We start from the raw sequence: 26,450 nt of genomic DNA on the forward strand, positions 1-26,450 counted from the left end.
TGCATCACAAAGATAACCCTAAAGGGGGGCAGATGGGGAGGGTAGGTGAAGGGAGATAGTTTATTCAGAGGAATGAGGGAATCTTTACCAATGCAATTTGTCACTTTATTGGTAACAGAAAAAGAATTTTGTTTCATGGGAATAACCACATTAATTACCTAACATGTATTAACTTGTTTAATCCTTACCCTGTGAAGTAGATATGATTAGTATCTTCATTTGAAGGTAAAGAAACTAGTACAAGGAGTAATTACCAATAGAGCGGCTCTGCTGCTCTGTGCTACTCCAAGCCAATCCGTTGCTGATTTTGTTCATTCAGAGTCATTCCCTAACTTAATCCAGGATATCTTTTACATATCGACAGAAATATGTTTGGTTAGTTGCCACAGAAAATTCCTTCTCTTCCAACTACCATCCCCTTAGGATTTTTCTTCATTCCTCTTTCTATATCCCCTCATTGCCATATACCAGTATTGGGCAAGATCTGCCTTGATCTGATTGAGAACAAACAGTAAAAGAAGCTACAAGGAGAATTGCTATTCTGGGCTTAATTCTAACCAAAAAGGAAGGCCTAGTCGGTGAAGTAGAGCACTTAATTTCCACGTTCATACTCCTTTATAGTGAACAATGGGCATCATTAGATATGCTCTAAAGGTTAGAACACTGAACTGTAGTATTGCAAGTAAACCAGTGAGGCGGGGGGAAAAGGAAAGAGAAGGGCTGAGAGCATATTACTATACACACATACACACACACACACGCACACGCACACGCACACGTGGTTGGTAGTACTCCTAAAACGGTATCCTGAATCTTCAAGGCTAAAATGTGCTGAGTCATGTCCCCTAAAAGTAATAAGTGCTTTTTAAAAACTTTAAGTTGGCGTTAATATCCAGAAAAACTAAAAAGAGAAAAGCGCCAGACTCAGACCTCTGGCCATTGGTGAATGATGACTGAGAAAGTGATCACTTTTTAGTTTGCTCTTATAGTCAAAGATAATTTTCCTCAGAATGGAATTGAATAAACCAGATATTCAGTAGGAAAAGGGAACTGATCGTTAAGATAAATGAAATGGAAGAACACCCAGTGTTTTAAATTAGTTGGTTTTTTGATCCAGTTGAATTTCATGGAAAAGCACTGAGAATTGTGTCTGAGATTCACCAGCAATCTTCAGCAGTGTATCCCAAACATCCCTAATTAGAACAGTCACTTGTGGTGCTCATTAAAAATGCGGGCAAAAAAAGAACCCCATGAGGGGCATTGGAATTGAGGGTATTAATGTGAATTTATGATTTTGAAAATAAGCCAGTGTATGTAGATAACATCTATATATTTAAGCGTATATGCTTAAGCACAGAAGTATATATATATATGCATGTATTTCCTACCTCTGTCCACTGAAAGGGCCAAGAAGCAGACACCCCAGTCCAATGAGCATACCTAGCACCCAGATCTTTGCCTCTAGCATTGTTATTCTCCACTAAGAAAAAGTAGAGTTCCTTGGAAAAATGGCTGATTCCAGGGCTGGGGCAGGATAGGTCCAAGTCAAAGCTGGAAGAATTTGTTTTGACACAAGGTAGAAAAATGCTCCAAAGAATGATGAAGCAAGACACAAGGACATAATAGTCAAATTAAAGAAGCATATCCCACTGACCAAATCTGGAACAATTTGAGCACCAAAATAATTAAGTAATTATTACTTATTGTAAGGAATTACTAATAGTACTTTTGTAGAATTATAATAAGGTTAATGTACTAAGGAATTCTAAATCATTGAAAAATGTGTAAGTCCTTATCAGTGATAAATAAATAAACAAATTGGGAAGAAGGGAGGTCCTTTGCTTCAGTAGGATGCCAAGGGCCTACTAATAAATGTGGAAGGAATGTTGGAGTTGGAAAGTCTCATTTTGCAGCCGTCATGGTAGGATCAGGTAGGGGAGAGGATTGGGCAGGAATCATCAGTGGATGCTAAAATGAGGGCAGATTTTTTGATGAGGAACAGAATATTTGCATGGTCTTAAAGTGTATCCTCTCAGACTGCTTTTAGTTTAGAAAATAAAGGTATACAGTGGAGAAATCAAGCAACAACTTTATGGGGTGTTCCTGCGGGACACCCAGAGAAGGACACAGCATTATTTATGCAGTATTCCAATTATGGGGAAGCATCAGACAAACATAAAATGAGGAAGTTGTAATTAAAAAGTAGGAATGAGACTGTATTCTTTTAAAATGTTGGTATAATAAAAGAGAAAGAATGGCTGTGGAAAATGTTCCAGATAGAGAAGATTAAAGAGATGTGATAGCTAATTGTAATATCTCATCCTAGACTGTATCCTGTACTGGATTGGGGGAAATGCTACAAAGGATAATATTAGATCAGCTGGCAAAATTAAAATGTGAATGGTAGACTAGATTAGATGAAATATATCAAAGTGAATTATGAAGTTGATAATAGCACTATGATTGTGGAAGAGAATATTCCTAGTCTTAGGAAATATACACTGGAGTATTTGGGGGTAAAGGACCATGACATATGTAGTATATCCTTAAATGGTTCACAAAAAAGTTGTGTGTGTGTTACAGAAACAGAACAAATGATAAGGCAAATAGGAGGAAATGCTAACATTAGGTGAATTTTGGATAAAGCCTATGTGAGGATCTTTGTACTATTTTTATTTTGCAACATTTTATAAATTTGAAATTACTCCCAAATAAAAAGTTAAGAAAAAGAAACTAAAAAATACTTTCCCAGGTCCCTCCTCTGGAGATCCTGATTCAGTGGGTCTGAGATAGAACCTGTGAATTTGTGTTTTTAACAGTTCCCCAGGTGATAACATCAGAGAAGTTTGGGAACATTGCTTAAGGCATTGTGAAGAACAAAAGAAAATAAAAGAAAAACTTAGTGAGAAGTGGGCAAAAATTGTTCTTATTCTTTAAAAAGGAAAGCTGATTTTGCGAATCAAAGTCCATTTAACACAAGGTTGGTGTTAGGCAATATTTAGACTAAATTATTTTTCAACAATATATGTTTCCTAAGGGAAGTAGTGATAAGTAACAGCCAGCAGGGCTTCTGTAGGATTGTCATGCCTGGTGAATTAACCTTGTTAGGTTTATTTGATAGGCATAAATAAGAGTCTTTTTTCTCTTCCTCTCAACCTTTGGAGTCAAATAGATGCAGATTCAAAACCTGCCACTTAACTAGCTTAGATCAAATTTCTCACTTTCTCAGCTTCCTCACTTATATAATAGATATAAAATACCTAGTTGATAAAGATTGTCATGAGGATCAAAGATATTATGATATATAAATTCCTTGTGCTTAGATTTTCAAGTTGTAATTAAGTATATATCTGTCTTTATATATTTCAAGGGCTACAATTTAAAAAAAAAAAAAGGGATAGACTTACTCTGTTAATTCTAGAAAGTAAAATAAGGATCCGTGAATTGAAAATACAGAAAGGAACATGTTTGGTTACTAATGAAGAACTGTGTTATAAGCAAAACTGCCTTAAAAATACAGAAGTGTTACAATGAAAAAATTTGTAAATAATGTAAGGTGATGGGTTTTAACTAAACTTACTGTGATAATCATTTCACAATATATACCTATATCACATCATTACATTGTACACCTTAAAATTAAACAGTCTATCTCAATTATATCTCAGTAAAACTGGGGGGAAATTTTTTTTTAAATAGGAGTGACCACTTCTGGATGAAGACACTCACTGGGGTAGATGCTGAGCTCCTTATCCCTTAAGAGGCGTGTTACTGAAGGGACTTTTATCTTCACAGCAGTTTAAGTTAGATCATCTCTAAGGCCCCTTTTCACTCAAGTTTCTGAGATGCACATGGGAGGACCCTAATTAGTGATTGTGCACTAAAAAGGTGTGCTTAGGGAAAAAGTTTTGTGTATCGATCAGTACTTCTCAGGCCATACTTTCTGAGGACCAGTTTTTAAAAAAGAAAGTAACTCCATTCTATCAAGACATCATCAGAGAGCCTTTGGCTCTTTCTTCAACCCTAAATAAAGTAACATGAAAAATCCAGAGAGAACTGTATATCTTTTGTACATCTGAACTCTCTTTTCAATGGCTTTTAAAAATGAAGAACTATAAAGAGAATTGTCATGGCCCTATCTTGCCATTGTTATTTGAAAATTGTTTAATTGATGTATATGACTAAAACTCTCTAAATTACTTTTTCTCATTAAAATTTCCTGTAACAACAACAAAAAAAAATTTCCTGTAACAGGGAGAAGGACAAATGACTAATTATATTCTTCAGGCCTATTTTGGGTGTTTGGATTCTCTCTTGAAGCTGCTGGGGTTTTTTCCTCTTTGGGGGCAGTGGTTATGAGAATTAGAAACTTTTAAACTTTTGAAGAGCCATCCAATGCCTGCGTATGTAAGAGGTTAGCTGAACTGATTAGATAATATTGTAGAATTAATAAAATCAAGATCACAGGGTATATCATTAATCTTGGTTCAGATATTCCAAATGAATGTAGTTGGTCACAAAGGGATCTAGTGTTTCTATTCTTACATGGTAGGAGTCTTAAAATCAAGGCCTTCAAAAGTAAAAACTATTAACAAATGTTGCTTTTAAAGGAATTTATTTTATTGAAACATTAGCTTTTTCTACACCTCCCTTCATGTAGATTATAAATTAGGAAAATAACAAAATTTTAAGGGTTGGTTCATATTCTTATCAAAGCCAAGTCCAAAGCATTACATTATAGCTCCCTTTGAAAAGAGCATGTAATTTGATATCACTGCCTATTTCTTAAATTCTGTTGACTAGAATTACCTACAACCCATGTCTTGGGAGATTTTTATATGCATTTGCCACTAGTGTGGTCCCCAGAACTGCTGAGTCTGAAACTCTGGGATGGAGCCCAGCAATCTGTATTTAACAAGCCCTCCAGACCCAATACATGGTTTCAATAGCTTTAACCAGACCTCAGTATTGCAGTATAGAGCTCTGTGATGTCAGCAATCAGAAAGAACATTGCACCTTCATTCATGTCACTGCTAACCCAACCAAGCATGAATGCTCAAATAATTTCCAGTTTGTATCTGCTAAAGAATGTTCAGTGAAACCTAGTGGAGGCTAAAGATTGAAAATGGAAGCAGTATATAATGTTTGTTTGTCTGAATAACAGCTGACATATTAAGAAGGACTGAAGTGAGAAATTGAATATCAGGCAGGAATTTTATAACTAAATAGTAGTAAGCAATGATAGGAAGAGGAGAGGACTGCCTTAAAAGTCAGGTCAGGGCCCCGTATGAATGAATTTGAGTAACAAAAGAACCTTGTTCTTCTCACTTCATAGAATATTTCAGTAATATTTGTTAAAGCTAAATTTCAAGAAAGCATTTTTCTTTTACAAAGAAAAATGGCTATGATACTCTCCACATTATTAACCTCTAAACCTTAAAAAAGTCCTGCTTTTTAAAAACAACTTTTGCTGTTATCTATATTACCAACTTAGTGGGAATTTTGGAATATCAAGTAGACCAACATAAGCTTTTTCTTTTGTCACACAATGGGCTTTCGTTACATTACTCTTATCTAAATGCATAAAGTGGGACTTCCTGGCAGTGCAGTGGTTAAGACTTCACCTTCCAATGCGTGGGGTGCGGGTTCCATCCCTGGTCGGGGAGCTAAGATCCCACATGCCTCACAGCCAAAACACCAAAACATTAAAAAAAAAAAAAAAAAGCAATATTGTAACAAATTCAGTAAAGACTTTAAAAATGGTCTACATCAAAAAAAAAATCTTTAAAAGAATGCATAAAGTAATAGTATATATATGTTGCATATACAATATGTTAGTAACCCTGTTACCATAAACTCAGATATTCTTTTCCTAAAACTTACTGTGGCTTAAAAACTACAAGGTACAAGACTTTAGAATTGCATATGAGTCCATTGCAATGAAGAAGAAATATCCAGGACTCTTTGGAAATCTACTAGAATGAATCTGCATGGAACTTTTTTTTAAATCTCTGGAACTGCTGGCTTTAGTAATTGGTTTAAGGACTATGAAAGGATCTGTGTGGGTAACATCTGCCTTTATTCTTTAGTGCTGATATGGATTAAAATATTACATATACCTTTACTTCATTTCCTGTAGGGTTCTGAGTTAATTTTAATAACCTAGATACATTTGGCCAGTAATATGTGTTTTTCTTCCTTAGTGTATTTGAGTTTAGAAATAAAGTTTATAGTAGTCAGTGATTACTCTAATTTGATGTTTTCTTATTTCAAACAGCTAGTTAAAGGCCTTCAGCAAGAGCTGAATCGATTATATTCCCTTTTCTGTTCTCGGAATCCAGACTTTGAAGAAAAAGGGGGTAAAGTCTCAATAGTGTCACATTCCTTGGGATGTGTAATCACTTATGATATAATGACTGGCTGGAATCCAGTTCGACTCTATGAACAGTTGTTGCAGAAGGAAGAAGAGTTGCCTGATGAACAATGGATGAGCTATGAAGAACGTCATCTTCTTGATGAGCTCTATATAACTAAACAACGGTAAAATACCCTAATCTCTTAAAAGAATTTAAAATGTCTTCATGGAATCACTGGACTTCTTAGGTGAAAACTTAAGATTTTCATAGTAAAGAAAAAAATACATTGTTTCGGGTACAAAGATTATTGAATAACATGCCTAATCAAGCTAGAGACTTAATTTTCTTACTAATTAGGTGTTTTCCTATAGTATGGAATGAATTATTCTTCCATCTTGCTCTTTTTCCTTCTGTCTTTTCTTCACAGTTTATTAGGAGTGAAATCTAAAACTTATTCCAAGCTGAGTCACTTTGTAGAATCCATACTGAAAATGTTTACTAGCTTGTAATCCTTCATAGTTTTACTGATCTTAGAGATGGGCCTTCACCTTTCTTATTATTCTGAAAATAATTTTAAAGCCCTTTTTTTGTTGACATACATATTTTTGACAGATTTTATAATTATCATTTGCAGCCTTCCTGATACTATCTTTTTTTTTTTTTTAAAGAAGATGTTGGGGGTAGGAGTTTATTAATTAATCAATTTATTTTTTGCTGTGTTGGGTCTTCGTTTCTGTGCGAGGGCTTTCTCTAGTTGCGGCAAGGGGGGGCCACTCTTCATCGCGGTGCGCGGGCCTCTCACTATCGCGGCCTCTCTTGTTGCGGAGCACAGGCTCCAGACACGCAGGCTCAGTAGCTGTGGCTCACGGGCCCAGTTGCTCCTCAGCATGTGGGATCCTCCCGGACCAGGGCTCGAACCCATGTCCCCAGCACTGGCAGACGGATTCTCAACCACTGCGCCACCAGGGAAGCCCCTGATACTATCTTTTAATTCTTTGCTACATTCCTATCTTCATCTCTAGTTACGTGCTCTTTTGTTCTCTTAATGATCATCTGATTGATTCTAATAGAACAGTGAAAAGTCACTCATTTTGATAGTTAGAATTATATAAAAACAACAATTTAGCTGACTTAAATTTTCACTCAGGAAGCGTTGAATTTATTTTTGTCTCATAGAAGTTGTCTAAGGATTTCATTTAGAATTTTATTAAGTACCATAGGAAAAATATATAAATTTTTTAGTGTCAGAAATAATTGATAGTTTTGAAAGAAAATGTCATGTTGGCAAGCCTCAGAGCCATATTTTAGACATAAAATCCAGTAAAACAAATTTAACAGACTTAGATACAGAACATTGTAATAGGAAAAAGTTGATATAACCCAAATGTTCATCAGCAGAGGAAGGTTAAACTGTGGTTTATCTGTGTGATGGACAATTACAGTTGTTGTAAAGACTGAAGTAGGTCAGGAGACAAGTGAAAAGATTGCTAAGATTCATTATTAACTGTAGAAGAAGGAAAGATATAGAATAGTGTATGTGGTATGAACACTTGCTGTGTTTTTTTTTAAAGATGTATATATGCTTGTATGTACCTCACATTTTACTAAAGGTTTCCCCAAAAAAGCTATTAACAGCATGTATTGGACGAATAGGGGTACTTTTACTAATTATTTCATAAACTTTTTGTTTTAGCCCTTTTTTTTTTTTTTTTTTTTTTTCTGGCCGCTCCACACGGCTTATGGGATCTTAATTTCCCAACCAGAGATCAAACCCGCACCCCCTGCTTTGGAAGTGCGGAGTCTTAACCACTGGACTCCCAGGGAAGTCCCTTCATAAACTTTTAGACTTTCTGTACTACAGCAGGTACATTTATTAAATTCTGTCAATAAGGATTAATTTGAGGGGTTGGATGATGGGTCATTATTTTCTTCTTTATGCTTAGTGAACTGGTAAACATCTAATACTTATGAAATTATAAATATGAATGTGTGCATAATCTCATACTCCTTTCTAGGCTGAGAGACATAGAAGAACGGCTACACGGATTGAAGGCATCATCTATGACACAAACACCTGCCTTAAAATTTAAGGTAAGGAAAGACAGGTGATATTCTCATTGTTGATCTCAGGGTTTTTTTCAAACATCATTTGAAGCATGATGTTAGGGTTCAAATGAAATCCTAATTATTCTTTCAAATGATTTTTTTTATTTAACAGTTACAGTGTGTTGGACACTGCTGGTTTCTGGGTTTCACTAAGAATGGACAAGATGGTTTCCTAGCCCTCAAAATATGTAACACAGTGTTACCGGGTCTATTGGCAGTATAAAGAATGATGTATGCGTAAGAAGGAGGTTTAATTTTGCCTGTAAATGTTTACAAATGAATGACATTTTTACTTAATCTCAGTAAATTGGATATTGCCAAGTAGAGGAAAGGAGAAATGCTGCTCTGTTCTTGAAAGAAACAGCATAAACAAAGGCGTGGAGGGATATACCTTCATAGTATGTCCAAGAAACACCAAATAATCTTAAATAGTGAGAAAAGAAAAACAGATCTGGTAAATATCTAATATTTAGAATTTAACGAATCTCTGTGACCAACTAGTGGTATATGGTAAGAAAAATAACTGGAATTATATCAGTGATGATTCCAGGGATGGAAAGCTGACATTTTAATCAATAAGAACTGTATGATAAAAGCACAAGATGAGGTGCACACAGTTAGTTTGGAGCAAAGTGAGCAAACCAGTTTGGCTAGACTATACAGGATAAAGGGCATGGAGGCTGTAGGAAAGCAGGAAGAGCTAGAAAAAGAGACCTTATGTGAGCATTGGAATAGAGCTGTCGAAAGCAATGGTTTAGAAAAATAAAAAGTTGCAGAGAGACATTGACATTGACCTGACCATTGGAGAAGACACAGCCTATACCTGAATAACAATTTGTTTGCAGTGTTAAATGCAACATGACATAAGTTTCCTAATACTCATTTCCAGTTGAATATATGCCCACGTCTAGTGTACTATATTGTTTCTTCTTGATATCTTTTATCATGGGAACTTAACATACAGGTTAAGTGATGGAATGATGCAAAAATTCTTATTGAATCTATCTCTATGACTTATAAAGGTTTTTTTTTTTTTTAACTTATACATTTAAAAGCCATATGGTAAAGTTATAAGATACATTTAAAAGCCATAAGGTGGGAGGGAGACGCAAGAGGGAGGAGATATGCGTATATATGTATACGTATAGCTGATTCACTTTGTTATAAAGCAGAAACTAACACACCATTGTAAAGCAATTATACTCCAATAAAGATGTTAAAATATAATAATAAAAATAAAATAAAAGCCATAAGAGCATGGTCTTTGGAGTCACCCCCCACCTGGAATTTGAGTTCCATCTCTACCACCATTATTATGTATAATCAATGTTAAATATGTAGCATTGATCTGATAGTAAAAGTAAACTCTTCTATTTCGTGTCCTGGGTTTTGTACTAGAGAGTTGAGTACAATCCACTAAGTATATTATTATCTCAAAATTCAGTTATCACATTACGAGAATTGATGCCCTATAATTGTGTATCCTTCTAACACATAGTCATGTAGTCTAATAATATGAATTTTTAATTTAATTACTTACAGAGAAAAAAATATAGAAATCTGAAATTTAAAAAGGAATATATGATGAATTAGCAAATTAATATTTAGTACTCCTGAGTTCTAAAAGAAACAGAGGTCTTTCTATGCCTGTTAACTGGCAGATGGATTTACTTTCATAAATAAAAGTGTTAGATTTGTCACACATTACCATTGAACTTTCAAAAGAGGAAAAAAATGTCAACAAACATTGGTCTAGAGAGTGGGAAGCTTTGGTTGTGATCATGAGGCTTTGCCACTAACTAGTTGTGTAACATTAGCCAAATCAAAATCAGTTAACGTCTCTGAATTCATCTGTTTATTCATCTCTAGATGAGGCGGTTAGACTAAATGTCTAAAGCTCTTCTTCACCTTTAAAATTATTTGATGGATATAGATAACACTAAATCAATCGTTACTCTTATCTGAGAGAGAATAATTCCTTTGTGTGTTTGTCTACCAAACTGCAAACCAATCATAAACAAAGAAAGAAAAGTTGGCATATCCAATTCTTTATTTCTTGTCTTAAATTCTCAATTACCTGTTAGGTGTGTTACAGATACCTTAAACTAATTATGAACAAAAACATGATTTACTTAGAGTATCTGTTACAATTAATGGATTAATTAATATCTTCCCAGTCAGCCAGACCCAAATCTTGTGAATTGCCTCTGGCACCTTCCTTATCCCCATCTCCATTCATTCATGTTGATTCCATTCCATCCTAATCTCTCAAATTTCCATTTCTGAATGGAACAGCTTGTCCTCTTGGGTGCAGATTATCTTTTGCCTAAACTCTTTCAATAGTTTTCTAACTTGTCTCCAAGTCACTAGCCTCTTAATTTTCCAGTTCATTCACAAGCTGCTACCAGATTTACTAACCTACTAAAACATGGGTCAAATCCTATTGTCTTTCACTACCTGTAAAATAAATTAAGCCCAACTCTTTTAGTCAAACAGTCAATGTTCTGTACATTCTCATTCCAAGCTACGTTTTCCCCACACTCAATTTTCAACCATATCAGGTTACTTTTATTCTCTAAATTAAGCCAGTTTCTTTCCTCCCTCTGCTTTAGTTCATGTGGTTCTATCAGTATGGAATATCCTTCCAGCCCCAGTATATCCCAACCCCAACTTTGGAACTTTGGAAATCCTTTTCATCTTTTATGGCCAGTGCAAATGCTTCCTCCTTTGTAAAGCCCTCAAAGTTGGGATTAATTATTCCTTTGTCTACTCTCCTGTAGCACGCTTTCCCTCTATTATGCACTATTTTATTCCGCCTCTCCCGCAGGATTGTAAACTCTGAGTGCAGAAGCTCTGCCTTATTGGTCTTTATATGTTTTAGAATACCTAATATACTATTACTTTACACAAAATAGTAGCTTAATAAATCTTCCTTCTCCTTATTCTCATTCTTCATTTTCTATTAGATTTAAAGATAAGGAAGTTGCTCCTGGATAGACTGTTTAGAATAATTAATGGTTGTTATATAGTTAATAAGTAATGCAGATACCATCTAGACAAAACTCATTTAAAAAGATATATATTTGGAGATAAATTTATTATCTGTATTTTACCATATATTATGTTGTACCCAAATTCTTTGAAAAACACTTCACTACTTTTAAAATTCAGGATGACTTTATCATTGTAGGTTGAAAATTTCTTCTGTATGGGATCCCCGCTGGCAGTTTTTTTGGCATTGCGTGGCATCCGCCCAGGAAACACTGGATGTCAAGACCATATTTTGCCCAGAGAGATTTGTAACCGATTACTAAACATTTTTCATCCAACAGATCCAGTGGTGAGTTGCAAATATGGACATTTATCTCTCAGTATTAAATTTTTCCTAAGAGACTCTGTAAGAAATCTTTCAAGGTACTGCTGAATTTATGAGAAAGCGTTCATTTACAGACATCTCTTGTAGATACTGCGTTTTTTTACAAACAAGGTTTGTGGCTACCCTGCGTTGAGTAAGTCTATTGGTGCCATTTTTCCAACAGCATTAGTTTTTAATTAAGGTATGTATGTTGTTATTTTAGACGTAATGCTGTGGCACATTTAACAGATATAGTGTAAACTTAACTTTCATATGTACTGGGAAACTAAAAACTTTGTGTGATTTACTTTATTGCAGTGATCTGGAACCAAACCTGCGGTATCTCCAAAATATGCCTTTATCTATTACATTTGCATGAGTTCATATTTTTAAAATATTTGTTCTTTGATTAGTTTAGGGATCAGGAAATAAAATACCTTAAAGATGTTCTGTTTATGTTGTATATATAGGATGAAAGCATAATGTAAAAATATTATCTTTAGACAATCCAAAAGACAGGAGTCATCTGGACTTTCAAACCTTAACCAGTTGTAATACCAATAATGTAGCAACCATAAATTTTAAAAATCTCACTTTAAATACTTTTTTCTCTAAAGTATGCTGCAACATTGAAATGTGATTGGTAGATCCTCTTAGAAATGAAAATATTTAAATATTATGTATTAAACATAGAAAAGTGGAAGAATTTATTTTAGCTTGGTGGAATTATGACATTTTGGATTTTTACATTCTCTGTATGTTTGTACTGTAAATAAATTTTTTAATGTAAATACTCCTAGGATCTGTCTGCATCCAGGTAACCAGTTTAACACCAAGTATGATTTTTGGATGAGAAAAATTCTTCCTTAAATCCTCTTGGGGACAAGGCTAGATATAACTAGATTTAAGACAAACTATTTTAAATAGCATTTATTCTCTGAAAAATAGCTTTATATAATTCTATAAAGTCTTTTAAAAGATCTTTAGCTAGTACCAAATAAATATAACATTGGCCAAACACCAGAATTTTAGAAAATTTCTCATATGTTAAAGAATCAAAACGGTTATATCTAAGAAATTTCACTGAAATGGAATCTAGTATTAGATTCAAATACTGACTGCACGATCTTGGCCAACTCACTTCTGAGACTATTTCTTATCTATATGATGCAGATGATAATATTTTACCTCATAGGGTTATTAGGATTAAGTAAAATGTGTGCAAAACACTCAGTTAGACCTTGAGTATTTTGTTAATATGCATTCATTTAACTCACTCTTCTATAACTTGAAGGTGAACTTGAGATCATAGGTGAACTCTAAACTTTCAGTATATACCCTATACTTTGTACAGTCTTAAACTTTGTTATTCAGTTGGCCCTTGAACAACTCAGGGGTTGAGGTACACCCTGTGCTCAGTCAAGAATTGGGGTGTAATTTTACAGGAAGCCCTCTGTATCCACGGTTCCGCATCCACAGATTCAACCAACTGCAGATCATGTAGTGCTGTAACATGTAATTATGGGGGAAAAAATCCACGAATAAGTGGGCCCACGCAGTTCAAACCTGTGTTGTTCAAGGGTCAACTGTATTATAAAGGAGGGTTCCAAACTTATTATTACAAATTATTTTTATTATTCATTTTATAGTTCTTCTGTGAAAATTTATTTTAAATAGCTTATGTCAGAATTGTGCTAGGCAGTTTTTCCAAAGTTATCTATTCTTCCCAACATCCTTGTGAGGTAGTAGGAAGTGTTATCTCCTTTCTATAGCTCAGGAAACTGAGGCTCTGAGACCTTGTGACTTGGTGAGTGTCATATAGTTAATTAGTGACAGAGGCCAGAATATGAACTCAGGGAGTTCTGATGCCAAGTCCATTGGCTTTTCTGCTGTATCATTCCTACTTCACATTAGACAAATGGTCTTATACCATCATCTCGTGTTTGTTACTATATGAATCTACTTGAAAGTAGGGCTTACTGGGAGCTTAGATATTAAACATTGACCTTATTTGCTGTGTTCCAGGTTACTGCTTACTGCTTCAGTTTTGTTTGTGAGACTAATATAAATCTAATTGCTGGATGATATCAGAACACAATAAAAATGAATGTTTCTCTGAAAAACAAATGAGTGGGCACTATTAGCCTAGACTAATTGTTTTTTTATAATCTCATCAAGGATCTATAATTAGACAAACTACATATTATTAACAGTGAAGAAATAAGAACGCATGTTAAGAATATCAGGTTTTTAAACATTTGCTAAGGTCTACTGAGCATGCAATAAAATGAGAATGAACAGTTTACTAAAATCCAAGCATTGTACCTTAATGTTTTGTTTCTTTGAATTTTTTTTTTTAAATCAAGGCTTATAGATTAGAACCGTTAATACTGAAACACTACAGCAACATTTCACCAGTCCAGATCCACTGGTATAATACTTCCAATCCTCTACCTTATGAGTATATGAAGCCAAGCTTTCTTCACCCAGCAAAAGAACCTACCTCAATTTCAGACAGTGAAGGCATTTCAACAATACCAAGCCCTGTGACTTCACCAGTCTTGTCCCGCCGACACTATGGGGAATCTATAACAAATATAGGCAAAGCAAGCATATTAGGTAATTTCTTTTCAGTATTCCTTATCAATGAATTTAAGCACTTTTATATAGACATTAAATTTTAAGTACTTGGAAATACCCTATGTATTACAAAACATCCAACAGTTAATCCTTATGGTTAGTGTTAACCACCTTCTCACTGTTCATATTTGAGGGCAAAAGCCCTAGAGTTCTCTTAATTAGATCAGATCCTGTAGTTAAAGAATATGAGATAGCTGGATGCACAAAAAAAGATCGGGGAATCAAGTCCCTCGTTTTAATCTTGGCCCCATCACTTACTGTGAGATCTTGGGAAGTCACGTAGTTTTTAATGCTCTGCTTCCTCATCCATGAAATGAGGGAGTGCTTGAGTACTAAGGGTGCCCCTGCCGACCAGTTCTCTGATCCCTGTCCTAAAAGTCTCTCGAAATATGTGTCCTTCCTGAGGGCAACAAGGGTATTTAATTTCTCTTTGAATGATCTCCAGTACCAGCCACAATGGTGTAGCGCCAGAGTTCAATTCTGTGCCACTTTAGTTTGTCCATTGCTTTTGGTTACAAGTTGCCTTAGTATAAAATGCCACAAGATGGCACTATAAAAAGGCTTTATCTGCTGGACTCATTGATATTTGACTTCGTCATAAAGATTGTTTATTCATAGCTTTTTATAACATATCCACTTAACCTCAGAAGTAAGCATATCAATAGTGAATATATGCCCATGTGAATGTCATGGTTCTTTTTATTAACATTTGTAATCTTACGAAATACTTTAAAAAACAACGATCACGAATAAAATAGAATCTTTACGCCTTTGTAAGCTATATTCCTGGAGTTTGTACAACTCTTATTCTATTCAACACCATTTTTATTTAGAAACCTACAATGTAAATTGTAATTTTCTTATGTACCCACCCTGGAAAAACGTGACTAGGGCTTAGTCCCTCTGCCAACTGGCTGTAAATATGGGTGGTGCTCTTTAGCCTGGTGTGTGGTGTAATTCAGCAGAATGACTGCCCTGTTTTGTGAAATGTAGGGGCTGCGAGCATTGGAAAGGGACTTGGAGGAATGTTGTTCTCAAGGTTCGGACGTTCATCTGCATCACAGCCATCTGAGGCATCAAGGGACTCTGTGGAAGACGAGAAGAAGCCGGTTGCCTCACCTCCCACGTCCACTGTGGCAACGCAGACCCTTGCACATAGCAGTTCTGGCTTTCTTGACTCTGCATGTTAGTTCATACTGTTCTTTACAGGTTTACACCGTTCCTTTTTAAAACGTGCGGAGCACAGAGGGTTAAGATATTAACACTAGCAGTCAACTCTTAATCTAATCTAACGCCTGCCTTAGCTTTTAAAGAAGCAATGCTTTTTCTTCTACTTACATTTTTAGGAATAATCCCTAGGTAAATGCATTTTTACTCTCTGCGTTGGTGAATTAAGTAAAGAGCATTAATAATCAGGGCCTTGTGGCACAGAGGTGTTAAACATCAAGCATAAAACAAATCTCTTTGTGGTAAGCACTCCCTGATTTTTCTAAAGTGGTTTTTTGTTTTTAATATGGTCTTCTCAGCCTTAAAAATTCATGTAATTGCTTCAAATCTATGCTGTATTTTCTCTTGATACTTTTTAAAACTGCTATGCCAAAGCTGTCCTGGTGCTAATCCCTCAGTTCCCTTCATCCAACCGAATTATAAAACCTTCAGAGCTTTAATTGTATTGGAACCACTGTATCGCTTCCAATCCTATCCCAGCTACCTTGTGTAAAATAGATACTCAAGAAATGAGTGAATGAAAGGATAATTATACTGAACTTATATTAGAATGGAGCTTTATTTAATTTTTTCCAGTGGATTTATAAGGTCTAAACTCTTGAATAGTTGTGAAACACTAACACACTTAGTATATATTTACTTCCAAAGATGTAAACTTGAACCTTATTTTTAAATGTCCAGTAAAATAAGACTAATAAGTCAAGTCCTAGTTTTCCATTGACTTACATAAGGAAATGTTGACTCTGAAACTAGCTACTTCCTTTCTGTAACTATAGCAAGAAAATTTTATTTTCTTCCTCTAAAAATCTTTAAACATTTCATTTCAGATACTTAGAGCCTTGTTTTCTTACTGTGTCTGCTACTCTGAATTTTAAAACAACCAGCATTCATTGCCGTGCGACAGTCCTAGGGGCTGGATCTTTCTCCAGAGCCACCTCCACTCCATGATGAACTATCCTAGCCATTTCTGAGTCGGACATTCCTATTTGGGCCAATTCCATTTTTTTAACTTAATCCTATCTATGTCAGACTCTGAGTACTAAAAATTTTATAGTTGCAAGCCTTTTGAACACTGCCTAGAAAATTCATTTCAGATTTTGATATTTGTACAAAATTCATAGTTTTCTTATAAGAGTTCCTGTACTATTGCTGACTTAAACTCTCACTTCTGCTTACTATCAGAAATGAGATTGTGAAAATACAAAATTCTGTTATAACACGCAGATGTCAAAAGCAAACTAAACTTCTGAGGAAAAATAACTTCAAAGAATTTTGTAAAATGGCAGGTAAAAAGTCACAATTCCTTGTAAAGTTAATGCACAGCAATGATGCTAGTAACCATTAGGGTGAACGAGGAGGGAACAAGAAGAGCAGGGTATTTTGAGCCCAAGAGACGGGGTAATGAAGACATACAGAGAGAAGTCTATAGGGTCTGAGAGAAGAAACCTATCTTTTAGTTTTTCTGCTATTTAATGTAGAAATTTCAAAGTGATAATAAAGAAGAAACCTATTTTTTCTTCCAGTACAAGTGAGTAGAGATGCTTAGATGTATTGCATTATTATATATTAATATCTTAACAGAATATGTTTTCTGTCATTCTAGCATATAAATTCTTTGTTGGTCCTAACGGTAAATTACTTGCCAACTATAGACTCAACTAACTGTGAGCTAATCATGATTTCTTAGTTTCATGTATTCATCTTTAGATACAGATTTAAAAAGCCCAACTTTTAAAATTGGACCACTACTACAGGAGAATTATGCCTTTTAAATCAAATCCCCAAGATTCACCTTACTAATTCTTGGACTTGCTTCAGTAATACACTCTTCTATGTAATCCTGATTTAGACAAATTTCTTAAGTCATAATTGCTCTTTTGGCTATATGTTGCAAATCATAAAACCTTTCTTCCTTAAATCTTCTTTCTGGAATTTGGTCACTGTGATTAGGTGATTCTGGCTTCCTTTCTTCCTTCCTTCCTTCCTTTCTGCTCACATTTGATTGACTCAGTTCTTCTCGATAACCTTCATTCTGAAGCTACCGGCTTTGATTCTCTTGCTTTTTGAGGGTAAGATGGACACAGACTGAATTCATGATCAATCAGGTTTCTCTCTTTGAAGATTTAGTGTTGTCAGTTGAAACCATCTTATTGACATCAATTTGAAGCATCTTATATAGCTACTCTTCATTTCTTTTGAAAAGTATAGGCTTATTTCCAGTGGTTTTACTGTTTCATTTCTTGTACTCCCCTGTGTTTGTAACATATTATGAAAAGAATCTGTTTCTTTTAGCATTGTTTTGCCTCTAGGTTAGAACTTAAATGAACTATACATTTGGGAGATATTTGGGTGTTAACAGATTATGACATTATATTTCAGAGTTAATTATGCTTACATTTTCCATGAAAGAGCTCTTCACAAAGACCAACGTGTGTACTTCTTTATGTATGCTAGGTTTAATCAGCTTATTTGGGAGTATTGTTCTAACTTTTGGCCACTGCATCACTGAAGGCCATTTGTAACCATCAGCCAACACTTTACAGCATCTTGTGTTTTTTTTTCACAGATTTCAGACTTCAAGAATCGTTCTTTAATCTCCCACAACTTCTTTTTCCGGAAAATGTAATGCAGAATAAAGATAATACCCTCGGTATGGTATATGTCAGGAATAGCATTCAGAGCACTATGAAAATGATCTACTTAGATTTCTCCTGCTCATTGAAAAACTGGATCAGTTCTATGAAATCAGCTTGAATGTTACCATTAATAGACTATTTTATATGTATTGTCTTCCTGTATTTTCTAATCTTAAATATAGTGGTCCAGAAACCCCCGAGTATTGATTAGACCCTTAATGTGCTAAAATATATGATACTCCTATATGCTTCTACAAAGAAGGAACCTTTTAGAGAGGGGAGAAAAGCATGAGGCCATTCTCTTTCTCCTCTATTGCCCTACAGCCTTCAAAGAGATTCAGTATTCTTTTCATATAATATACTTAAAAGGATTTCATAGTGTAAAGGATTTTATCATTTCTAATTATTTCAGATATTAATAACACTTCCCCTAGGGCTGTTGGTATGCCATAACTGATACTGATTTCAACACAAATATTTAATGTTCTTTAGAGGTGTAAGTTCGCTTTGAAAAAATTATTATTGGATGTAAGAGATATTTTTAGTCTCTTAATTTTCAGCAGATTCAAAATGTATCAGTAAAGATTAATCTTAGCAGTTTAAAATTATTTTCATCATTAACTTCTCATTCCTTTTTTTATAGCTTCTTTCCCTTTCCTTTTCTTTAAATATCGAATTTTACCTTTAACAAAAAAAAAGTTACAGGTGTTTCCTTGGATTTTTTAACCATATCTAATTTTATAATTTCTGTATTTATAATTGCTAATTTTCATGCATTTTTTCTATTTAAAAAAAAAAATCTTACTTGATATAGATTCCAAAACAGTGTTTCAGCATAACAAGCTGATTTGGGTTTTGGGCTCTATAATAGCAGTTTGTGTTGATCTAACTCAGTGAAATCCCCTCAAGAAATGATCTTATATAAGTGCTCTCTCTGGTCCCTGTTCATGTAATGGTCACTTCCATAGAGAAATAATTGATGTGTGCTTTTTGCATATTTAGTTGGAGAAAGGAAAATTAATCCACTTACACATTTGTCCTACATTCAAGTAGTCCTTTTTATTCACTACCTTAAAACCATCCCAGCTACCCAAGCAATTAGACCACTAATCATAATTGCACCACCCTGATCTGATTCAGATGGTATTATGTATATGGCTTCTGTTTTCTCTTTTCCTGTTTTTATTCATTCAACAATTTTACCATGAGCCAAGTAGGTAGTCACTAGAAAAGATACCAAGATGAAACAGATTTCAGTGCTGCCCATAAAGATTTTAAATGCTGGTGGGGAAGTTAAGTATTTTTTAGAGGGCATATATTCTAGTAGGGAAGGTAGATAACTACAGGAATAATTATAATATATGATAGAACGTGATGAGCCACATAACAGAGAAACAGGTAAAGGCCTCTGACAGTTCTAAGGAAAGAGAAAATGATTTAACCTGGAGAAATCAAAAAAAGCTTCGTGGAAGTAGGATTTGGACAAGCAGAGATGAAGAGACAGTGCAGAGAGAATAAACAGCATAAGCAGAAACACAGAAGTGGGAAGCACAGAGTATGTAGAGAACCAGAAGTTAGTTTTGAGGAGAACTAAGGATGAGTGGAAGGGAGTAGTTCTGAATATGATCAGGAACATTTCTCCAACCAGATGGTAGAGGATCCAATAAATCTGGGCATCTCCAGGAGTTTCTTTATATTCAACCCATGAGCCTGTATTTACCCAAATAGCCCATCTGTTGTCAAATGTTAGGTATATGAATGTCTTTCAGGGTATATTAGTGTCGGGAAATTTGGGGGTTAGAAATGACAACTGATTATAAAACTCATTATGGAGTTTTTGTTATTTTTTTCAAATAAAGGATGGTTAGAGAATATTCTTAAATATATTTGAAGCTATGATAAGTCACAAAATTTAAATATTCCTTGGATGTCAAACACCTAACCACATGAAATATATAGTCGCTCTGAGGCAGCACAAAAATAAGCAGACATAATTTATCAAGAACTCTGAGCACAATTTTTCTTATTGCAAATGAATCTTTCACCAGTCATTTGGAAACCCAGTTTCCTTTACCTAGTACTTTAAGTGGTTTTCTTGGTATCTACCTAAAGCAAAAAATCATGCAATTATGACCATAATTGTTATTTACAAATAAGATAACTTTCAAGATTCATTACGTTTTTGAAAATTTCTCTCCAGGGAAGTTAAGACACTCCCATTAAATAGAAGAAGGCTGTCTAGTTAGTACACATTATAATACTAAGATGGTGACTTTCTATTCATATATTTTACTTTTCAACACCATATCCATGTTGACAGGCCTTGTGCACAAAAGAATTCTCTGCTGAAAGCACAGTGCTAATTGTTGATGATTGTTAAAAGCCAACAACCTTTTTTTCATTTTTACCTCTCTTCAATTGTTCAGGAATCTCATTCTTTTATCTTTTTCTTTTTTTTTTTTTTTTTTTTTTTTGCAGATAGAGGAATTTTAGCACTTAGGCACTCAAGAGAGAGAAAGAAGGACAAAGTGATGATTTTATGTTCTCCTTTCTTTTTGGCCTAACTCAGTGAGAGAAACTCGGAAAAAACTACTAACCTGTATGCTGCCACCCCTTCTTGATATGGTAACAATGAGAAAGTGGGTCCAAGGCAACTCCATGTAGATTTGGGCCAACTTTGGCCAAGAGCACATCTCATAGTACATATATTGATGGAATAGTGCTGCCATGTAGTAACCCCACTCCCTTGGGAATTCTGTGATCTACAGAAAGGGGGAAGACGAGACATAGGCCCTCTTACATACATACATCCACCTGTAAAACCGACACAAATGTGAGGTCAGCTGCAATGGCAGCCAGACTGCCTGGGGTAAACCTTTTAAGGAAGATGAGAGACTAAAATAGGTTCATCAGGTACAAGCTGGCTACCTAATTCCCATTTTGATGGGGACAACCTACAGATAAACAGAAAGGGATAGGGAGGGGCAATCTAGTTAGTGACACTTATTGAAGGTCCTCTGGGTGATGAGAAGTACAAGGGCATATAATATAATGGAACAATAAATTTATCATTTGAGTTTATAGTATATGAAAGGCAGTGTTGCACAGTAATAGCATATTAAGAATAAATTTCAGGGACATAAAATCAAAGTGGAGCCAAATAACACTAGTTGAAAATCTCCCTTTCTTTGACTTTAAAACAACAGTTCAACCTAAGACTTGGACTAGGAAGACATTCTACAGTGGCATTTAAAAGTGAATTCTTAGAAATAACTTGGTGTGGGCTTCGCCAATTTTACTGTGTGTGTTTCCCATCTCTTCTGTTTTTCCTCTTATTTCTCCTTTTTTTTCTTTATAACTAACTTCACCTTGACTCCTCTTCATGGTGCTCGAGAATTCATTTCCTCTTTTCATCTTCCTGTCTGTTGTGCCACAATGTACCTACCAATTTAACACAAATGTCCCATGGAATACAAAAGGTAAAAAATTAAGACATTACTATCCCACAGTTCCACATGTGGATTTCAACTATTTCTTATTATGGATTAGCTTATCATAATTTAAATGAAAAAAATACTTCGTATTTTGTTTTTAAAAAAACTTTGTGAAAAGCCTATGTTGATATATTTCATGGGGTTTTATAACCTTAACTGGGTAGATATTTTCTGACATTCTTTGTCAGAAAAGCACAATTGAATAGAAAATAACAACTGTAAATGCATTTTTAAATCACCAAATGGTATTGTCACAAAATACCTGTTTAAAATAAGCATTAGCTAAACATTTATGTGAAATCATTCTCTAAAATGATGTGATTTCCTATATGCAATTACCGAATTTCCAGGGTAAAGCAAAACCCAACTTTTTCTCCCACCCCCTTAGTTTTTGCCAGTTTTTACTTTTCACATCTGCTGGTACTCTGAACAAAGAGCATACTTTGAGTGTCTGAATAGTAGTGATTTCGGTGCTTTTTATTTTTAAGACAGACCCTTCAAAATATTGTATGTCTCATTGACAGTTTTAAAGGAGTTTCTGAAGATCAAATTATCGTTTTCTAAGTGTTTTATCTCTAAGGATTTGTTAGATGCACCGATCACAATCTTAGCGCCTTGATTTGGTAAGGTGGTTTTTCTCTAACACGTATTGCAGGGACTTTCTGTGTGTTTAGAAAAGACTTGAGTGAATTCACTGAATTGTTTGAAGACAGCACTGTTATAAAATGAAATCCTGCCTCTCAAGAATTACCATTGTTCCTCCCAGTTTAACTTTCCTGGCCACCTAGTGGATTCTTTTATTGAACAAACATTTAATGAGCGTGCATGTCCCAGGTGCATGTTAGGCCCTGCTGACAGGATAGAGACTAGGGTGTGTCGTGGCTGCCTTTGGGGAATTCAGCCAAGTGGAGAGGAAAACATGGTAGGACTGTAATAGATGTTATCTTCCAACACGTCTCCCTGAGCCAGTTGATGTAGAGGGCCTCCCCAATGAAGGACCCTTTGAGTGCCCTGTTGCACTCCTGTAGGCATTGTTACGTGTAAGCCTGGCCCATCATTCTGCAAGAAGGCTGTTTGCCTTATTTTACAGATTAGGCACAAAGATTAAATGGGAAAGCCAGCATTTGAGCCCAGTTTCTTTATTCCAAATATACTATGTGATACCAAGTGAGATTTTTGTTTTCTTGCTTTATTATTCCATATTGACCTGAGCACACAAAGGAAAGGGTTCACCAAATAGAATCCTGAGCTGCTGAGGCTCTTGAGTATTTTTTCCTGTAAGATTAGAGTGGAAAGTCACTTTTTAAAAAATAGTAATAATAATTAGGAGAGTCACTTCTATTTGGTAAATTTTTATTCTCAACTCTAGTAAGTCTGTATAGAGCCAATCTTGTAATACTTATTCATTTGTTTGACTTCTTTTCTTTTTAGTGGAATTGGATCACAGAATTGATTTTGAACTCAGAGAAGGCCTTGTGGAGAGCCGCTATTGGTCAGCTGTCACATCGCACACTGCCTATTGGTCGTCCTTGGATGTTGCCCTCTTTCTTTTAACCTTCATGTACAAACATGAGCACGATAATAGTGCAAAACCCAACTTTGATCCAGTCTGAACTGTTGAAGGACATTAATGGCCCCAAACTGATTTTTTTCTGTTAAAATATATGTGTCAACATACGGAAGTTTCAGGTTTAAGTATGTTTCACTTTTGTTTAGGGTAAGAAATATTTGAATTTAGAAGCACTTTATTTTACTTTAAAAAACAAAGCAAATGTTCCGTCTGAAAGAAGTTATTTATAGTTTTCATCATTTTAAGTATGAGTCTGACAGAACCCCCTGCAGAGAATCAAGCAAGACCTGGAAGTAAGGAGGACTTGGGTGGACTGCAAGGTCATAGATCACAATCTAATTTCTCCCAAATATAAAGGCATATTAATGGGTTGAATCTAATGTATTAACCAAAATATGTTACAAATCTAAAATGATTAAGGTCCAGGGTATTCTACGTAAAGATCACAAGGTGGTATCATTGTTTTCGATTTCCATGAAAGCTTCCATTTCCATAATTTCTTTGAAACATGAGTGTAACAGATTTTAAATGTTTTGAATTTAACTTGTTTAGAAAAACTAATGCTAAAATAGAAACAACATTTTAACTATTTATAGTTTATTACCTCTGACTAATTGTTTTATGTCAATGTACAAAACATTACATTTTTTTAAATGTTTCCTTTGAACAATTTAAGAACCACATTTATTTTCTATAGTGTTAAGACCCTTTTTTCTCAGAACTCCATCTTTTTACTCTTCAGATGAATATATAGACACCGTGGCATACTTTCAGCATTTTTTTCATTAAAAAGTTGTAGTTTTACACAAATAACACTAGTTCAATTATTTTGAAAAAAAATGAACTTTTTATTATGTCCCGTGTACCTCAGAGAAAGCTAAAGTTTTCTAAACTTGACATGGAATACTCCATAATGGGTACATTTAATAAACTTTACTGGAAAATTAGTAAACTTCTTTGGAGTAGGGAGTATGACAACTAAATTTTAAGTATATAAACGTCTGTGTGCCAAACGATTAACATATAAAAAGGGGATGGAGTGCCACTAACAAATTTTATTTTTAAAGTGTTTAAGGAATCGTAATTGAGACATAGACACAACAGTTCAGGATTCTGAGGCATTGAAAGAGTTTCCTCAGCTGTAATTTTTTCCACAGTGCTTTTCATCTGAGGAGCTCAAAGTGCTTTGCGATTTAATAACCTCTGTAGTAGCTTCTTGAGGTAAGTAAATGAGCGTTATTCTCATGTTACATGTTAGTACACCAAGGCACCAAAACATTTAAAGTGCCTCGATTACAGAGCAAATCAGAGCTCAGACTGAAGACAGACCATATTCTTTTATGTGCTGTTCATTGATAATTCACATGTGACCTCTTGTTTTGCAAACAGTAATAATAACAGAAGTTGCAATTCATAATTTGGAGAAATGACTGTGAAGCCAGTACTTTACCCTACTCGTCATATACATTCTTGGGTTCTCACACTCAAAGGAGGAGTTACTTAGAGGGGATCAGTAACCATCTCTGCCACAACCAACCCATACTTCTGAGAGGCTCCCACTGGGTTCCACTTAAGGTGCTGTCTCTGCTTACCTTAAGCTCCCCAGGAATCGTCAAACTGGGAGCAAAGTTGGTCGGTCGTACATCTCACCTTCTCCTTTCTTTTTAAGATGATAAAATCTTTGGATTACTTGTGGGTTTTACTCAGCACTGTCAGTCCTCTATCTGTTTTGGCCTTTCATTGAATTTGCACAACATAAAGCACTTCTTTTTAGTGCTTAAAAAGATCCCAAGGCTCCATGCCCAGATACGTGACTCACTAAGAAACTCTTGCTATAAAAGGCTTTTGATGCAATCTTAGCAAAGCTGAAGCAATGTCTTTCGAATTGAGAGATTCCTGTGAACTCAGGTCATTCTCATACCCTGTTTATTTCGTAGGTCTATTTAGTTCTCAGGAGAATTAAACTCATATCCCATATGACTTTATCATTAAAGGTATGTGAGCATTTGGGTGGTATGACACTCAAATGCCTAAGAGCTTTAAGGGATTCATTCTCTTTTTTTTTTTGGCTGCTCTGGGTCTTCGTGCGGCTTGCAGCTTCTCTAGTTGCAGGCTTAGTTGCGGTATGTGGGATTTTAGTTCCCCAACCGTGGATTGGACCTGGACACCCTGCATTGGAAGCGTGGAGTCTCACCCACTGGACCACTAGGGAAGTCCCAAGGGATTCATTCTTAACCATTAGAATGTGAAGAGCCCCTTTTACCTGAGAGGAGTGAAAACCTAGCAAACCTTTTCATTTTGATATAGAGTAAAAAGAAAAGTATATTCCCATAGCTATAGGAATATATCTGCTTCCCTTTTTTCATATTGAGGAAAAAAATCCAATTTAACCACATGGAAGTTATTTGAGTTCTTGAAAACAACATTCAAAACCCCCTTTTCAAAATGAGATATTCTGGATTATTGGATAGGGGTTTTGTTTTCAATTCATTCTTTCATCAATAGAGATGGTGATTTTGATTTCACAGTACTCTTGTTTCCATGTCTCTGCATGTTATCATGGAATGTACTTGTATGTACTCAAGTAATATACAGAGTATGTGTAATTCTAGCTTGACTTAGAAGCTGAGTCAGTTACTGAGTAATATTTTGCAACTTTATTCCAACAAGTACTAAATTTTTGATACCATTAAAATTTTATTCTCTATTTTGTGTACCTGCTATGATGATTCTTCTGAGTACTGGTCAGATTGTTCACACAATTTTAATCCAGTTAGGTCCCCAAGAATTATTTAAACTTAGAATAAGGAGAATGTTTTGTTAGTTCATAACTTTATTTTCAACAGTAATTATGCTTGTGTTATAATCCAGTGTTACAGTATATTAGAACATATTATAAAATGTACTCAGTTTCTCATAGCAAGCCTTAGGAATCTTATATTTGACTGCTGTTAAATACCATCTGTCAGCCTTTGGAAATTCTCACATTGAACGTTCTGTAGAAGCCCTCAGACAGTGACATGTAAACATTCATCTCATTCTCATTTTCTCTCTGTTGTTTCCTCA

General features: G+C 35.0%; 1 protein-coding gene across 7 annotated transcripts in view; it reads left to right on the forward strand.

Annotated features, from left to right (window-relative positions):
• The window catches only part of DDHD1 (DDHD domain containing 1), a 90,979-nt gene extending 64,855 nt beyond the window's left edge, over window positions 1-26,124 (forward strand). For 2 of the 7 annotated variants that reach the window (XM_060004543.1, XM_060004544.1), the window contains 7 exons: window positions 6,278-6,540; window positions 8,372-8,447; window positions 11,653-11,802; window positions 14,184-14,436; window positions 15,451-15,642; window positions 18,251-18,334; window positions 23,246-26,123. In XM_060004543.1, the coding sequence (XP_059860526.1) occupies window positions 6,278-6,540; window positions 8,372-8,447; window positions 11,653-11,802; window positions 14,184-14,436; window positions 15,451-15,642; window positions 18,251-18,334; window positions 23,246-23,427 (1,200 nt within the window). In that variant the 3' untranslated portion in view covers window positions 23,428-26,123. Of the gene's footprint in view, window positions 1-6,277; window positions 6,541-8,371; window positions 8,448-11,652; window positions 11,803-14,183; window positions 14,437-15,450; window positions 15,643-18,250; window positions 18,335-23,245 lie in introns of all 7 variants that reach the window. The other 5 variants (XM_060004546.1, XM_060004545.1, XM_060004547.1 and 2 more) reach the window with 5 other exon arrangements.
• The last annotated feature ends 326 nt before the right edge of the window (window positions 26,125-26,450 follow it).

This window comes from Delphinus delphis, chromosome 2, assembly GCF_949987515.2.
Source record: "Delphinus delphis chromosome 2, mDelDel1.2, whole genome shotgun sequence".
Lineage (NCBI taxonomy): Eukaryota > Metazoa > Chordata > Mammalia > Artiodactyla > Delphinidae > Delphinus > Delphinus delphis.